The sequence below is a fragment of the Apodemus sylvaticus genome, chromosome 8 (assembly GCF_947179515.1).
Source record: "Apodemus sylvaticus chromosome 8, mApoSyl1.1, whole genome shotgun sequence".
Lineage (NCBI taxonomy): Eukaryota > Metazoa > Chordata > Mammalia > Rodentia > Muridae > Apodemus > Apodemus sylvaticus.
In genome coordinates, this window is record NC_067479.1 from 62,157,528 (window position 1) to 62,176,464 (window position 18,937).

The 18,937-nt window shown below is 37.9% G+C and overlaps 1 protein-coding gene across 1 annotated transcript in view; it reads left to right on the forward strand.

Annotated features, from left to right (window-relative positions):
• Nucleotides 1-18,937, forward strand: part of Fzd3 (frizzled class receptor 3) — a 64,960-nt gene that overhangs the window by 25,058 nt on the left and 20,965 nt on the right. The window contains exons 3-4 of the mRNA XM_052191174.1: nt 224-420; nt 4,302-5,319. Of these exons, the coding sequence (XP_052047134.1) occupies nt 224-420; nt 4,302-5,319 (1,215 nt within the window). The remainder of the gene's footprint in view (nt 1-223; nt 421-4,301; nt 5,320-18,937) is intronic.

An 18,937-nucleotide genomic window follows, 5' to 3' on the forward strand; every position in this document is an offset into this window, starting at 1 on the left:
CTTCATTAATATCACTGCTAACAACAAATATATACAAGGATTTATCAATTCTGTCATAGTCCTTGGATTTAACCAAAATAAGCCCTTGAGAACATTTTATTTAAAAAAAATCTTAGAAATATTAATATTCTTGAGAAGTTTAAAAATGAATAAAAAAACCAAATTAACAAATTTGTCTAAAGCTTTTTATTTATCTAATTACTCAATTTTAATTTTTTCCTAGCCATTCCACCCTATGGTGAACCTGGATTGTTCTCGGGATTTTCGGCCATTTCTTTGTGCACTCTATGCCCCTATTTGTATGGAGTACGGACGCGTCACACTTCCCTGCCGTAGGCTGTGTCAGCGTGCCTATAGTGAGTGTTCAAAGCTCATGGAGATGTTTGGTGTCCCCTGGCCTGAAGATATGGAATGCAGTAGGTATGGGTCATATTTTATGCTAATGTGTTTTTATTTTAAAGAAGCAGGGTATTTGTTTTGTTTTTTTATGTATGGGTATGTATTCAAATACTGGTTTGCAGTATTCAATATTTATATTGCAAAACAGTGCTCAGAACAGTTTAGCACTCTTTCATGATCTCATTTTTTTTATAGAAACTTGGAAGAATTAAAATGAAAGGAAAAGCTATATCAATGAAGAAACTTTTAAGGATTAAGAATCACATAAACAAAACCTTTGGTTAATATGTTTTTATTTCTACTTTTAAAATACTTTTCTGTTTTTAGAAGTAATACCATTCATGGAAAATTACCAAATATAGAGTAGAAAATAATTACTCATAACTATCATTTTAGCAGCTTAAATCATTTGATACAGATGTGTTGATATCTAAGGCTATATTGTTAGATTTATGGTTCCGTTTTGTTTTTTCATTTTTTTCTATCACATATTAACACCCAGTTGAGAAAATATTTGGTGCTTTTCTTTCCTTTTTTTAAAGATTTATTTATTTATTATTTTATTTTTATATCTAAGTACACTATAGCTTTCTTCAGACACTCTAGAATAGTGCATCAGATTTCATTATGGATGGTTGTGAGCCACCATGTGGTTGCTGTGAACTGAACTCAGGACTTTGGAAGAACAGTCAGTGCTTTTAACTGCTAAGCCATCTCTCCAGCCCCATTTTCCCTTTGTGTGTGTGTGTGTGTGTGTGTGTCTAACTGTCTCTGAGTGAGTGTGTTTGTGTGTGTTTATATGTAGGTTTGGTTCATTCATTGTAATTACTTATTAAAAGTTAATATTTGATAGTTAATTGTGTTAATATCCTAAAGTTACTTAGCTATCTTATTATCTTAGCTTACTTATCTTATTGATAATTACTTAGGATGCTCCACAATTTCCAAGAGAAACTGTTCATTTCTTCTTTAAAATAATTTTGACTGTGATCTGATAGTAGCTAGAGGAGGCGTATACTTTGTCCTCACACAGTAAAAGGGCTAGGAAGCAAGAGGGCAAACTCCTCCAATCCATGAGAGCTTTGATTCGTAATTAGTACCACTACCACGAGAATTAAATTTTAGCACATGAGATTTGAGGGCATTCAGACCATAGGACTTATTCCTCAGCTTCACGGACATACTGTTTCTTTCCCACACTCTTTATTTTTTCCATTACTTAGTATAAGCTTTGTTTAGTTGATAACCTCAGTTCTTTCTTTCCTTTATACTTGTTCAGATCTCCAAATGGAGTGATCTGACCTAGTTTTTACACATTAATATGCTGTACGTTTATTTGCCAAGCCATAGCTATTCTTTTTGTTATTCATAACTATTTGTCCTGTTTTTTTTTTTTTTTTTTTTTTTAATTTCTCTTGGTCCCTTCAGCACCTTGGCTGATAGAATTTTAGCTTCATAAGGACAGGGACTTTGTTCTGTTCATTGCTTGTCTTCATCATCTATAAGAGTCAGTCTAGCACACTGAAACGGCTCCATATTTTTTTGAGTTTATGCTTGTTAGATAAATATATTTGTGTAACTCAGCCTAAGTATTCTAAAAGAGAGCAATGTGGAAGACAGATTCAACCTGAGCAAAAGTGTATGCAGAGAACCCAGTTGGTGCATAGTTAATATGTTTAAAAACCAAAACAGAGCCGGGCCATGGTTCACACCTTTAATCCGAGCACTTGGGAGCAGAGGCAGGTGGATTTCTGAGGTCAAGGGCAGCCTGGTCTACAGAGTGAGTTCTAGGACAGCCAGGGCTACACAGAGAAACCCTGTCTCAAAGCAAACAAACAAACAAGCAAACAAACAAAACAAAACAGAACAACAACAACAACAAAACAGAGCCAGGGGAGGTAGTGAGAGTGAGGCAGATCTGAAAGTAGTCCAAGGAAAGCAGCAGAGTTCATAGCTGATTGGGTATAGGGATTGAGTTGATGAAAGCTAATCAGAACTTGCAGAAAACTAAAAAAACAAAAGAAGTACATTTCGGGCATGTTAAAATTGAGATATTTAACAAATTTAAGAATTAAGATCCTGGCATTTATTTAAACTTGTATCTCATTTAGAATCTAATTAAAACCTTAGGGTGTCCTGTCCAAGCTGCTGGGTTACACTGTATAAGACCAGTGGTGCTTGTTCCCTTCTTGCATCCTCTTTCTGAGTGTCCCTGTGTTAGGGTCCTTACAGGGCTCAGATCTTGCTTTCTTTTATACTTCCCCTGGAATCTCAAAACAAGAATCATCAAAATAAGAAAATTGAAATAGTTATTATCTGATTATAATGAAATAAAGCTAGAAACCAACACCTAGAGAAACCACAAAATACACAGGCTCATGTAGATTAAACAGCACTATAGAATGATGAGTGGGTCCTTGAAATCAAGAAGTAACATTTTTTAAAGCCTGTAGTCAAATGGAAATGAAAATACAGCACACCAAAATCTATGGGATATAATGAAAACAGTCCTAAGGAGGACATTTATAGCTTTCTGAAATAAGAGTTGTGGTGATAGGTACACAGAGTGTTCTTTTTAAAAAAATCCTTAATTTTATGCATAGCCATATTTGGCAATAAATGAACTTAAGGGTACAGTGTTGATGAGAAGTTGTTATTAGTATGGTAGGAAAAAGTGAGGTGACATTAAAGGCCTTAAATACCCTTTGGTTGGTTACCCAGGAAAATAAACTGAGACTGAACTGGGGCTGTCACTTAGTGGTGAGTGCTTATTCAGCATTCATAAAAGCTCTAGATTCTAAACCCAGCATTGCCTCCTCATAGATAATAGAGAGAAATGAATGAAATTTAAAGTCATGCCAGGCAGTGGTGCGTTTGGTCCCAGCACTTGGGAGGCAGAGGCAGGCAGATTTCTGAGTTTGAGGCCAGCCTGGTCTACAGAGTGAGTTCTAGGACAGCCAGGGCTGCACAGAGAAACCCTGTCTCAAAAAATCAAAAAAAAAAAAAAAAAAAAAAAAAAAAAGAGAGAGAGAGAGAGAGAAAGAAATTTAAAGTCATCTATGAAGTTGTTTATTACTGATCTAGGTCACAGTACTGTGGACATTTAAGGAAGCATTAAAGGAAGATTTTTAAATTTTAGGTTTGAACTTTTAGTTACTATTCTTTTGGTATAATATAATTGTACATACACATGCACACATATTTCACATTTGGAAACTATAAAGATTGTACTAAATACACATTCCGTGTATATGTTGTTTATTATTAATGACTGGATTGACTGTTTTAATGGAGTGCTGATTTTGAAGGTAAAACAAATTTAATTTTAAGACAATGTCTTAGTCAGGGTTTCTATTCCTGCACAAACATCATGACCAAGAAGCAAGTTGGGGAGGAAAGGGTTTATTGAGCTTACACTTCCACCTTGCTGTTCACCACTAAAGGAAGTCAGGACTGGAACTCAAGCAGGTCTGGAAGCAGGAGCTGATGCAGAGGCCATGGAGGGATGTTTCTTACTGGCTTGCTTCCCCTGGCTTGCTCAGCCTGCTCTCTTATAGAACCCAAGAGCACCAGCCCAAAGGTGGTACCACCCACATGGGGCCTCCCCACTTGATCACTAATTGAGAAAATGCCCCACAGCTGGATCTCATGGAGGCACTTCCCCAACTAAAGCTCCTTTCTCTGTGATAACTCCAGCCTGTGTCAAGTTGACACACAAAATTAGCCAGTACAGACAATTTAAAATGTTTGAAGCTCCCCTGGAATATGCCATTTCTTTATTTCTGTTTATTCTAAGTGATAGGAATAGATGATGTCATAGGTGCTAAATTTAGAAATTGGAATTGTTCAGTGGCAGCAGATTTCCCTGGAAGTAAGTATGGTTCTCATCTTTTGGTTTTTAGGTTTCCAGATTGTGATGAGCCATATCCCCGACTCGTGGATTTGAATTTAGTTGGAGATCCAACTGAAGGAGCCCCAGTGGCAGTGCAGAGGGATTATGGTTTTTGGTGTCCCCGAGAGTTGAAAATTGATCCTGATCTTGGCTATTCCTTTTTGCACGTGCGAGATTGTTCACCACCATGTCCCAATATGTACTTCAGGAGAGAAGAACTGTCATTTGCTCGCTATTTCATAGGCCTGATTTCAATCATTTGCCTCTCTGCCACATTGTTTACTTTTTTAACCTTTCTAATTGACGTTACAAGATTCCGTTACCCTGAAAGACCTATCATATTTTATGCAGTCTGCTACATGATGGTGTCATTAATTTTCTTCATTGGGTTTTTGCTCGAGGACCGAGTAGCCTGCAATGCATCTAGCCCTGCACAGTATAAGGCTTCTACAGTGACACAAGGATCTCACAATAAGGCCTGTACCATGCTCTTTATGGTACTCTATTTTTTCACTATGGCTGGCAGTGTATGGTGGGTAATTCTTACCATCACCTGGTTTTTAGCAGCTGTGCCAAAGTGGGGCAGTGAAGCTATTGAGAAGAAAGCATTGCTATTTCATGCCAGTGCCTGGGGCATCCCTGGAACTCTAACTATCATCCTTTTAGCGATGAATAAAATTGAAGGTGACAATATTAGTGGCGTGTGTTTTGTCGGCCTCTACGACGTTGATGCGTTAAGATATTTTGTTCTTGCTCCCCTCTGCCTGTATGTGGTAGTTGGGGTTTCTCTTCTTTTAGCTGGCATTATATCCCTAAACAGAGTTCGGATTGAAATCCCATTAGAAAAGGAAAACCAAGATAAGTTAGTGAAGTTCATGATCCGGATCGGTGTTTTCAGCATCCTCTACCTTGTACCACTCTTGGTTGTAATTGGATGTTACTTTTATGAGCAAGCTTACCGCGGCATCTGGGAAACAACATGGATACAGGAACGCTGCCGAGAATATCACATTCCATGTCCGTACCAGGTAAGGGAACCCTTGTTACAATTCTCAGAACGTGTGGGAATGAAAAGAGGGTTACTGTAAAGAGCGGATCTTATCTATTGTTTTCTAATTCTTCATGAACATTAAGCATGCACATTGAAATTTTAAAGTGAAGTAATTGATAAGTATATCATAGTATGTATATAATACACATATTTGTATAGACATTCATTTATTCATGATTTACGTTTCCATACTAGGAGCTTAAAGCAACTTATTTCCATTACCACAAAACTTTATTGAGTCTGTGAAAGTCAAGCTTTATAGGGGAGAAAACGTTTTCAACTCTGGGGCACTGGTGGTCAGATTAGTAATTGTTTGAACAGTTTTACAGAAATAACAATTCAGTTACGTAAACTCTCTTGGCATTATTTTTCTTGTGTGCATACTGAATATTTTGTGATGTACATTTTAGTTTAAAGAGTCAGAGAATTAGAATTTTTGGTCTAGAAAGATTTAAAGATAATTTATTTGGATTCTGTATACAATTTAAATGTTTATACATGTCAATTTTGTTTGAATATTTGAAATACTGAGTGACTTGCCCTGCTTAGTGTGTGACCAGCTGGTAGTTAGTCCTAAGAGAACAGCTCAGAGGATCCTATCCTCTAAATGGTACCTGATCTTCTTCTTTTTAAAAGGAGTTTTTTTCCTTAATTTTTAAAGTTTTGTTTATTTAATATTATGTGTATGAATGTTTTGCCAGTATATACATATATGCACCATATGTGTGCCTAGTGCCAGTGGAGTTCAGAAAAGAGCTTTAGATCCCCCTGGAACTGGGGTTATAAGTGGTCGTGAGCCATCGTGTAGGTGCTAGAAACCAAATCTGGATCCTCTCCAAGAGCATTAAGTGCTTTAATTGCTGAGTAGTCTCTCAGCCCCTCACAAGCAGTTTTCTTATGAGAGTGTTCTGACACTGCATCTATTCCCTGTCTTAAATACACCAGTCATTTATAGCTCCTGGTGTTTCCCAGACCTCTGAATTCTATTAAAGGTACTTACATCTTAGACTAAAAGGCTGTGTTCAGGTATCTTCTTACTAGACAGCGAACTCTTTGAGAGCAAGAGCATTTTTTCTTTTATTGAAACTAGAATCTATTCTCATATAATATACCCTGATTATAGTTTTCTCTTCATACAATCAAACATGACAAAATAAATTATAAAATGAAGTAAAACCTATCAAATTGAAGTTGAACACGACAGTCCAAGACGAGGAAGCGTCCCAAGAGTGGGCACAAGAGTCAAAGACTCCTTCTTTCTCACACTAAGGAATCCCATGCAGATACCAGGCTAATAGCTCTAATGTTCTTGCAGAGGGCCTGATAGACTAGTGCAGGCCCTGTGCCTGCTGCTTCAGTCTGTGTGCTCATATGCACCTTGCTTATTGATTCAGAGGGCCTTCTGGTTTCCTCCATCACCTCTGGTTCTTGCAATCTTTCCACCATTTTCATGGGAGACCCTGGGCTTGTGGGAATGGAGATGGAGACCTCCAGTTTAGACTTTCTCTCTTCATGATGTCTGGCTGTGGGTCTCGGTATCTGTTCTTATCTACCACCAGTGGAAGCCTCTCTGATGATGACTAGATAAGGCACTGATCTATGAGTATAGCTGAATATCATTAGAAATCATCTTACTGCCAGGCAGTGGTGGTGCACACCATTAATCCCAGCACTTGGGAGGCAGAGGAAGGCGGATTTCTGAGTTTGAGGCCAGCCTGGTCTACAGAGTGAGCTCCAGGACAGCCAGGGCTACACAGAGAAACCCTGTCTGGAAAAACAAAAAACAAACAAACAAAAAATCATCTTAACTGTTTTTTGTTTGTTTGTTTGTTTGTATTAAGACCAGTAGTGTTTAGTGTTACCCTCAGTCTCTGAGCTATCTAGTCTTTGGTTCTTGGTTATCCAAGCAGTGTTTGGGTATGGGTTCTTTCTCATGGAGTGGGCTTTAAGTCAAATCAGATATTGATTGGCTACTCCCACAAGTTTTGTGGCTGGATTAGTGTCCATGTTTCTCTTTCAATACTGCAAAGTACCTTCCTGCATCAGAGACTAGAGCATTGGGGTAAAAGTTCTGTATAGGCACCAGCTCAGCTTATCCATGTTAAGTGAATTGTGTACATGCTGTCTCAGAAAGTAGAGCCCTGCTATCAGTTTGTAGAGAGTCATCCTTTGTCTCAACAGCAACCTGGGTTATTTGGGGTTTTCAGGGACTCCTTTGGCCAACTCAATTGAATGCAACCCTGTCCCACTACTGGAAGCTTTGCCTGGCAACAAGAGATGGCCAGTAGAGACCCTATATCTCTCATTACTAGGAGTCCTCATTAGGATCGCCTTCATAGATTCCAGGAAGTTTTCCCTGAACTAGGTTTCCACACCATCCCACAAATGCTTCCTAATTCCAGCTGTCTCTCCTAGCTTCCTGTATTACACCTCCACTTCATCTCTCACCACACACTCACCACTTTCACCCCAACAATCTCATCCTCCTAACCCCCAAGTCCACTTGTAAAATCTATTTCCCCCTTGAGGGAGATTCATGCATCCCCTCTAGACCTTTCCTCATTATCCAACCTCTCTGGTCTTTGGATTATTTATAGCTTAGTTGTCATTTACTTAATGGCCAATATCTACTTATAAGTGAGTACTTATAAGAAGAGTCAGAGTTAACTTCATTCAGAGTGATATTTTTCTAGTTCCATTCATTTTTTTTAAATAGTCGAGTTATATATTGTGTAAATGCACCATATTTTCTTTATCCATTTATCTGTTTAGGGACATCTAGATTATTTCTAGTTTCTGACTATTAAGAATAAAGCTGCTATGAACATAGTTGAACAAGTTTCCTGTGATAGAATGGAGTGTCCTTTGGATGTTTGTCCAAGAGTGGTATGGTAAAGCTGGATCTTGAGGTAAATTGATTCTGAGGAATTAACTGGTTTCCATAGTAGCTGGACAAGTTTACACTCCCACCAGCAGTGGAAGAGTGCTTCCCTTGTTCCTCAGCAGAAGCTGTCACTTGAGTTTTTGATTTTAGCCATAGGTGTAAGATGGGAACCCCTGTGGCACACATACAGCAGAGGACTGATTAGTCTGGCCTCAGTGAGAGGCCCCAGGGAGTGGGGAGGCCTGTCGGGGTAGGGTAGGGTAGGGTAGGGACATCCTCAGGGGAGATGGAATGGGATGAAAAACTGTGGGGAGAGTATACCAGGAGGGGGATAACGACTGGACTGTAAAAAAAATGATTAAAGATAATTAAAAAGAGAAGAGAAAAACCAAATCAACCTAACAATCAAAAATGAGGTACAGTGCTGGAGAGATGGCTCAGTGGTTAAGAGCACGGATTGCTTTCCCAGAGGTCCTGAGTTCAGTTCCCAGCAACCACATGGTGGCTCACTACCACCTGTAATAGGATCCAGTGCCCTCTTCTGGTGTGTCTTAAAGACAGCTACAGTGTACACCTATACATAAAATAATATTTTTTAAAAAATCTAAACAGAATTCTCAATAGAGAAATCTCAAATGGGCGAGAAACACTTAAAGAAATACTCAACATCCTTAGCCATCAGGAAAATACAAATTGATTCTGAGATTCCATCTTATACCTATGGCTAAAATCAAAAACTCAAGTGACAGCCTCTGCTGAGGATGAGAAACAAGGGATGCACTCCTCACTGCTGCTGGGAGTGTAATCTTGTCCTGTAAACTTGGATGGATCCCAAATTGGGCTGGTCACTGGACCTCCTTTCCCTCAGTCTCTCTCCGTTTTTGTCCTTGTAGTTCTTCTAGATAGGAACAATTCTGGGTCAGTTTTTGACTGTGGGATGAATCCCATCCCTCCAGTTAATGCCCTGCCCTGTCTTTCTTTTCTTTTACTTTTTATTAAGATTAATATATTTATTATATATAAGTGTACTGTAGCTGTCTTCAGACATACCAGAAGAGAGCATCAGATCTCATTACAGATGGTTGTGAGCCACCATGTGGTTGCTAGGATTTGAACACATGATCTCTGGAAGAGCAGTCAGTGCTCTTAACTGCTGAGCCATCTCTCCAGCCCATGCCCTGTCTTTCTACTGGAGGTGGCCTCTACAGTTCCCTCTCCCCACTGTTGGGCATTTCATCTAAGGTCCCTTTTGAGTCCTGAGAGTCTCTCACCTCCCAGGTCTCTGGTACATTCTAGAGGATCACCCCATGCCCCCCAAGGTTGCATATTTCTATTCATTCTGCTGGCTCTAGGACTTCTTTCCTGTTCCCACCCCCCCCAATACCTGATTATGTTCCCCCTTTCCTCTCCCACTCCCTTCTCCCACCCAGGTCCCTCCCTCTCTCTGCCTCCCATGATTGCTTTCTTCTCCCACCCAAGAGGGATTGAAGCATCTTCACTTGGGCCCTTCGGCTTGTTAACCTTGAGTTCTGTGGATTGTATCCTGGATAGTCTGTACTTTTTTTTGGCTAATACCCACTTATTAGTGAGTACATACCATGCATGTCTTTTTGGGTCTGACTTACCTCACTCAGGATATTTTCTAGTTTCATCCATTTGCCTGCAAAACTCAGGATGTCCTCATTCCTAATAGCTGAGTAGTAGTTCATTGTGTAAATGAACCACATTTTCATTATCTATTCTTTTGTCGTGGGATGTCTGGGTTGTTTCAAGTTCTTTGATTGTTCTTATTTTTACGATTCTTTTATTGTTTAGCTATCCTAGGTTTTTTGTTTATTCATATAGAGTTGAGACTTGTCTTTTCAAGATCTGTAAAGAATTGTATTGGAATTTTGATGGGTATTATTGCATTGACTCTGTAGATTGCTTTTGGTAGGATAGCCATTTTTACTATATTAATGTTACTCAGCCATGAGCATGGGAGATCTTTTCATCTTCTGATACCTTCTTCAAATTCTTTCTTCAACAACTTGAAATTTCTAATATAAGTCTTGCACTTAATTTGTTTAGAGTTACTCCAAGATATATAATTTGTGGCTATAGTGAAGGGTGCTATTTCTCTGATTTCTCAGTCCATTTGTCATTTGTATATAAAGAGGTTATTTATTTATGTATTTACGTATTTATTTATTTAAGTTAATCTTGTATCTAGCCATCTTGCTGCTGAAAATGTTCATCAGCTAAACAAGTTCCCTGGTAGAATTTTTAGGTTTAGTTATGTATACTATAATATTACCTGCAAATGACAGCACCTTGGCTTCTTCTTCTTAATTTCTGTCCCCTTGATCTCCTTCAGTTATCTTATTGCTTTACCTAAAAATTTAAGTACTTTGTTGAATAAATATGGAGGAAAATGGACACCCTTATCTTGTTTCTGATTTTAGTAGAATTGCTTTGGAATTTCTCTCCATTTAGGTTGATGTTTCCTTTGGGCTTTCTGTAAACTGCCCTTACTATGTTGTTTATGTCCATGTATCTCTAATTTTTCCAGGACTTTTGTAATTAAGAGGTGTCGGATTTTGTCAAGGACCTTTTCTGTATCTAATGAGATCTGTCAGGCCTCTAAATTCTATTAAAACATTTACATCTCATACTAAAGAGCTTGTGTTTGTATATCTTTTCTTCCTATTTGTGAACTCTTTGAGAGCATATTCTGTAAATTAGTGCATGATAGCAGTAAGGATGTGGATGCAGAGATGGAGAAGAAAGGCCATCTTAGAGAAATGTCAACAGTGCTGGAGTGTGGGTCAGTCATTGCTGACAGCATATGCTGAGAATGACAGCTTCCCTGCTCTGATGCAGTAAAAGACTGCCTTACAGCCAAACAGAATTTCTTTACTAGCCCTAGGTAATACATATAGGAAGAAGGTAATGTGATTCAGCTCTTTCTTTTACTTTCAGGTCTGAAGATTGTATTAAGACATTTGAGTAAGCAAGTCTGGTAGGAAAATCAATATAAGTTCAATTATTATTTTCCTCCAGCCTATAAATCATTAGTTTTAAAAATAGTAGCTAATATTTCTTACAAAGATAAAAGGATTGTTTGTACAGACTATACCACAAAGCAAACGAGAAACTGTCACTCATTATCTCTGAGCACTGACTATGGTAACATCACAGCTGTGTCCCCAGCACTGCTGTTACCATTTTGTTAAAATGACATTTCTTCTTCATCCATAACCCACATCCTTTGTAATAACCTGTCCTGGTCTCTACAGGTTTTTTACCAATATCTGCAATTGTTACATTGTAGGATCTTTTTTTTTTAATTGAACATATTTTTCATTTACATTTCAAATGTTATAGCCCTTCCCGGTTTCCCCGAATGTAGGATACTTTGGAATCTTCAACTCAAGTGGCTATTTTAATTTATATTCAGACATATGTTTCCCTTTTATAGGTATCAGGCATGAAAGTTTTTGCCAGTCTTTGAAGTACTACCCCAGTGCTGTAATGTTTACATCCCTGTATAAGATGAGATGAGATTCCTATGTGCCTATTGGGCTTGTGCTTCTCCCCTGTGATTTGCCTGTTCACTGCTCTCATGGGTTGCCATTTTCCCAGGTTCTTATTTGCATCACAAGCATCTTCCAGCTTTTGTGATTTGGAATTTTTGTTTGTTTAGGGTTTTTTTTGTTTGTTTTTTGTTTTTAAGACGCTTTAATGCAACTTGAATCTGATCTTTTTTTTCATAGATTTTTCTAAAACTTTTTTTCTATACACACAATTTTGTTGTTTTGCTCTTTCTGTTTGTTTTTTGTTGTTGTTTATTTTTGTTTTGGGGATTTTTGGGGGGGAGTCTTGGGTTTTTTGTTTTGTTTGTTCGTTTTTGTGTTTTTCAAGACAGGGTTTCCCTGTGTAGCCCTGGCTGTCCTGAAATTGATTCTGTAGACCAGGCTGACCTCAAACTCAGAGAAATCTGCCTGCCTCTGCCTTTGCCTCCTGAGTGCTAGTATTAAAGGCATGTGCCACCACTGCCTGGCTAATAATTGTTTTATTAATATAGCATGTGCTATAAAGGAGTAAGAAGCTTAAATACCTGCATCATAGCAAACAGGTCCAGTGTGCTCAGTGTGGAGAGAATGCTGGAAGGAGGCTGCAGCAGATCGATTCCCATGGGGAGAGGGCATCTTCCTAGGCACAGGAGGGGGCACAGGGGCCAGGCTCTCAGCTTCTCAGGCTCCCTCTCTTGTTTACTATCATGAGAGGTACACAGTTCCAGGGCAGGGGTGCAATTTGGTGTTCCTCAGGCAGGTCAAACTCAAAAGTCTAGAGTACTCGTCCTCAACCTTCCTAATACTGCAACCATTTAATGCAGTTCCTCATGTTCTGGTGACCTCCAACCATAAAATTATTTTAGTTGCTACTTTATAACTGAAATTTTGCTACAGTTACAAGTCATAATGTAATATCTGATAAGCAGGATATCTAATTTGTGACCCCTGTGAAAGGGTTGTTTGACCCCAAAGGGTTTGTGACCCACAGGTTAAGAGAATTGCGAGGGAAGACTTTTTCTGTTTCTGGGTAGGTATCATCAGAAGCAGGAACAGAACTTTGTGCTTTTAACAGTTTTCTCAGTGATCTTCACAGTGAAAGTTGGTTGGTTTTGTTTGAGGGAGTCTAATAGTCTTCACTGACTTTGCTGTAGCTCTTTCCAGCCTTTCTGCCAATGTCAGGTAAGGCTGGTAGACTGACCACTGAACACTTTGCCAACTTGTGGTTTTAAAACCTGCTATTTCCCATCTGAGATTTTGATACCAGACTCTAGCCTCAACCTATTCTTAGCCAAATGTTTCCAGATTCTCCATTATCCTCATCAACAGAGACCACTTCATGTTTTCTAAAACTCCATGGGGACATTGTGCACGTTCATGGTTACAAACACTCATATGGTAAACCAATACATTTAAAGTTTTCTCAGTTATTTAATTTTTCTCTTCAAATAATAGTGCAGTCTAATGAATTTCTTTGTGATTTCATAGTTTTTAATCTCATTTGAGTAAATGGGTGTTTGATTGAAATGACTTGATATATTTAAAAGGATGAAATACTGCAAAGAATCCACAAGCTATGTTGACTGGATGGTGAGTAAAAGCCAGTGATGACACTGGTATGCACAGTTACCTCATAGAGTGTGTAATATGGCTTCTGAAGCACTTGAAGTTATGTAGCTTACACAGTCACATTATATAAGACCAGCAAAAGTGACCTATTCAAACTACGTTTCAGTGACTATAGGCTGGCCACATGTGAGTGTAAAAATGCATACTACGATCCTCACCCTTTTACTTTCTTTTTCTCTTTGTCTTAAGACAGTATTTTATGTGGGCCAAATTTGCCTTAAACTCACTATGTAGCCAAAAAGGACCAAGTTTATAAAGTGTTAGGGATGAACTCAGGGCTTTGTGCTTGCTAGAGCAGCGAAGAGACAAAAGATGCTCTACCAATTGAGCTATACTCGAGTCCCATTTAAGCATCTTGAAGTGTGCCATTCCAAGTACATTCACAATTGGCATAGCATTTTTTTTTTAAAGAAATGTTTTCATTTTCTCAATCTAAGACATTTATCTAAGGCACATTTTGATAGTGACCTCACTCTTACTCCCCACCATCTCTGGTACTCACAATTCTTCCTTTGTGTGACTACTCTAGTACCTGATATAAGTGGGGTCATAGAATATTTGTTGTACTTTATGGCTTTAAACAACCAAATATTAGGATATTAGTGTTCATTCAGAATTTTATTGTAGAGGCATCTTGAGCACCAGTGATACTGTATTCTCATTTCGAAGTAATATTGAGCATTTCTAAATATGTTTCTAAAGGAACGTGCAGGAAGCTCTGATGATAATTTCTAATGAGAGGTTTTAAAGTGTTTTAAGCAGTAATGGTGTTGCTGCCTCAGGTAACCTTGGAAGAATAATGACATTTTAATGTGTTTGATTAAAAGTACTGACATTGCAAGCCAGGTGGGACAGCTCACACCTATAAGCCAAGCACTAGCATTTATGGACAGCCTGGTCAGCATAGTGAGACCGTAAGTAACAAAAGTGCACAGCAAGTAAGAAAAGGATGTCTGGCTTCTAATAGTAAAGTTGGCCTCTGATGTCTAAAAAATCAGTTTGTGAGGTAATTTATCACATTGTTTAAAATACCAATGGATTTAATGCAAATCACATATACATAAGCTTATAATTTGAATAAAATGAGCTAAATATAAGTTAGTTTAAAAATCTTTGAAATGGATGTTCTTTCTGAAAATGGAATTTCACTGCCTACACTTGTACCAACTGTTTTTTTCTTCATGAATGTTCATTTTTTTTTAAATGTATTCAGTCACACTGTAAAAAAGTATTATTTATGGCCAAGGATGTGTCTCGGTAGCTAGAGTGTCTAGGAAGCACAAAACCCTAGGTTTCATCCTAAACAGCATGTAAACCCATTGTTTAGTGGTGTCTGTATGTGTGATCCCAGTACTCTGAAAGTAGAAGCAGGAGGATCAGAAATTCAAGGTCAATCTTGACTGTATAGAGAGTTCAAGGCTAGGCTAGGATGTGTAGCATACTGTCTCCAAAAATTAAAAAAAAAAAAAAGAATATTTAGACCTAAATTTACTCAGCAATACTTATTTCACAATTGAAAAGGAGTAAGAGTATGTAGAGACATACATGGCTTGGTGGTTAAGCATGTGTGCTGTGCTTGTGGAGGACCTTAGTTCAGTTTCCAGCACCTACACTATTGCCCTCCAGGGAAATCTGACTCCTCTGCCCTCTATGGGAAATGCACATAATTTTAAAATATCTTTTAAAGCAGTGACATTTACTTCTGGAGCAGGTGTCATGTTGATAATTTTCTGGGTACTTAGGTATTTTTTGTTTGATTTCTCCTCAAATAATCCCTTTTATTTATTTAGTGTGTCTTAAGAGATTTGAAGCATTTTATAAAAGTTATATTTCTCTAAAGTTATTGACAATCCTAGAATAGACATAGATTTTTGAGATTTTGGGACAAATGAAACAGATTGAATTTATACCAACTGTTTACCATTTATTCATATAAGGAAATAATATGTTACCTTTTAAGTGCTATGAAGAGTAAACAAGATAAATTTTAATTTCTTACCTGAGTATCTTTTATAGAGTATAATTTCACTGTTAGGATAAGTATATCATTCTTTTTATGTTCTCTCCTATAATCATCAGATTTTCTTTCAAACTTTAATTTTCAAAAGCATATGTTTTTTTTTTCATTTCTTTTACGGCTTTGATTCCACTGACCAAGGAGTTCTGTATGCCCCAGGAATCTGACACCAATGCCTTTGTTGCGGTCATAGAAAGTATGTTACCATAGTACAAGCTGCTTACTTCAGGCTATCTGCTTTACATAAGAAACATTTGCAGAATCTAAAAAGATACATTTTTATAGAACAACAAACATCATTTACCCCTTCCAGACATACAAGACGAGCCATCTGTTGTTTATCTATTCTTGATTGAGAAAAGTATAAAAATAGAATGACATTAAATCTAATTTGTTGTGATTTTAGCTTCATTTTCTATTAGGAGTTTTCCCTTTGCCAGACAGCTTCAAAGGAATCAGCCATACTTAGGAAAGGACTGTGAGGGAAAGTCTTCTTACACCATGAAAGACAATGAAGGATTCATCTTGTAAATATATAGTTCTTCTTATGTTTTGATGGAGGTGTCTACTAGTCTTTAAAGTGGAAGCTGTCTTACTTGTAACTTCCACGTTCAATAAATTTATTCTCAAAATGTTTTAGTTTCTGTTAAAGAAGAAAAGAGTGAAGATAAAAGTTGCTGCTACTATGGCCTCTGCAGCCCAAAGCAGCTTACCCTATGAGCACAGTTAAGTAGCACGATAGATATGCCTGGTGTATAAACTTTGTACTTTTTGGTTGGGTTATGAAGACAGGAAGCAAGGCTAGATCTCATTCTTGCTGTGTAGCTAAGGCTGGCCTTGAACTTCTGATCTTCTGTCTCTGTCTCCCAAGTGCTTGGGTTATAGGCATGTGTTGCCATGCTTGGTAGTTTACTTTTTTTTTCAAAGTAGTTTTCATGATCTACAAAATGGTAATGCAGCCTTTCTATAAAGGGTCAAATGTAAGTATGGGGGCCTTGGTGGCCAAGTGTTTACATCTTGGTGTCTGCAAGTACAGTCATAAACAAGGAGGCAAATGTTACAAAAAAGTTTTACTTGCTGAAGAGTGACTTAACTTCAGGCTATAATTCACCAGCCTCTATTCAACATCAAACATTATTCCATAAAACCGTGGGTATTGTGTTAGGAACTCCTCACAGCAGCTCGTACTTATCAAGTAAGCTGTCAGACTTGCAGTCTTACTACATTGGTCATCATTTTATTGCATAAAGGAACTAAAATATTTAGTATAGTTTAATATTGCTATGTCACTGTACTAAATAAATAAACTGATTAACATATGACTGTAAGATATGTCGGTAAAGTTTATTCCTAGTAGTCTTTGAAAGTTTCACTGTACCAATTAAAGGAAGTAAATTTTGATAGTTTATGCTAATGTAATTTCAGCAATACAGTTTAAAAATTGTAGTAGATGCCAAGGTGTGTGTGTGTGTGTGTGTGTGTGTGTATGTACACCTGCATACACATATGAGGGGTGTTTATGTGTTTTCCAGTATGTGCTCATGCATGTGGAGGCCAGAGGACAGCCTCTGGTGTTGGCTGACAATGGAGCCCAAGGGTAATTTTACAAAATAAAGAAACTTAAGTATGAAACACAGTTTAACCAAAGTCATGCAGTGACAGAATTTAGATGTGAACTGCCTAATTTCAAAGCTTGCAGTCTTAATATTTTATGCCTTTTTCTTTGCAAGAACACTGATGTATTTGGAGGGCGTTTTCCTACTTTTGACTATCACTCAGAAGCTGTGTCTTTAGGTCAGTCACTTGCTTATTATTCTTTAGCTCTTAATTTGTTTGTTTGTTTGAGACAATATCTCATGTAGCCGAAATTGGCTGCAAATATACTGAGTGGTGGAGAGTGACCTTAAATGTATGATCGTCCTGCCTTGGCCCCCAAGTGCTAATAGTGAGATGTATGCTATCACATCCAGTTTACATGATTCTGGAGTTCAAACTCAGATGCTGCATGCTGGGCAAGAGCTCTGCCAAATGAGCTACATCCCGGCCTGAGTGCTGAAATCTTACAAGATGTCTAAAATTCTTCTCACATGTAAAATTAAATGACTCTAAAAATTGCCTTACCATAAACTTCAACTTATTTTTTCCCTTTTAAAAAGCTCACTAATTCAAAATTACTATATTTCTACCCTTCTGGCATGTTGATGGTTGCTATGGAAGGTAGGAGTAATTAAGATACAGCCACTGTGTTTAAGGAGCTCATAGCCCAGTGGAGGGAAGTAACTGTGAGTCAGGTAACGCCTAACTAAAGCAGAATGATGTGGGAGTTCTTCCTGGCTTTAGTTCCTTAGAAAAACGAGCCCTTTGGTTAGGCAGTGGTGATGCAGGCCTTTAATCTCAGCACTTGGGAGGCAGAGGCAGGTGGATCTCTGAGTTGGAGGCCAGCCTATTCTACATAGAGAAACCTTGTCTCAAACACATATTCTCTCTCTCTCTCTCTCTCTCTCTCTCTCTCTCTCTCTCTCTCTCTCTCACACACACACACACACACACACACACACACACACACACACACACACACACACAGTTTTTAACATGCACCAAAATAAAATAAAATAAAAACCATATGAATAACAACAAACAGACCAGGAAACACCTGGTAAAAACAACTTAAAAAAAAAAGTTTGGAGTTTCTGTAGCAAAAATTACAAAGTTTGTTAAGTGTACTAAGATTGTATTTATTTTTCTAGCTCTTTATAGCTAGATTAAAATGTCTCTGAATAAGAAAACCTTACGTCAGATCCTGAAGTTTAGATTTATAGACAAGTGTTTTATTAACTCTACCTTAAAATAATACAAAGCATTTAAGGGGCTGGAGAAATGGTTCAGCAGAGGACCCATGTTAAGTCTCCAGCACCCACATATGGCTCACAGAAATTAGGGCTGTTTGTTTGTTTGTTTGTTTTTAAGTCCTGAGGTTGTGAACAGTTTGGGGAAGTTTTAAGATCTAAGTTATAAGACTGCTTTGTCCTTGCCTTTGTGTTCAAAGCTGCAAGGAGGTTATGGATTTGTGACAGTGTTTGGTAAGGAAGAGTCCTTGTTTTGTTTATTCTGTTAAACTAAGTCTCCCTTTCTGATTATCTTTTGTTTTGTTTTTTGTTTTTTTTTGAGACAGGGTTTCTCTTTGTAGCCCTGTAGACCAGGCTGGTCTCAAACTCAGAACATCTGCCTTCCTCTGCCTCCCAAGTGCTGGGATAAAAGGTGTGTGCCACCGCCACCACCCGGGCATGATTATTTTTTAGTCTCTATTTGAAAAAGACAAAACCTTGCAAAATAATTTACTTTATGTGTGATTTGCTTTAGGAAGGAAAACCATAGTTCTTTTCTTAATCTGAGAGAGAAATTACACCCTCCACCATGTGAGGATTATCATGCGATGCATGAGGGATATCATCCTTCTACTCAAGATTGAGATAGTTCTGTAGAGTTTTTAATTGTTTCTCATCACTACATC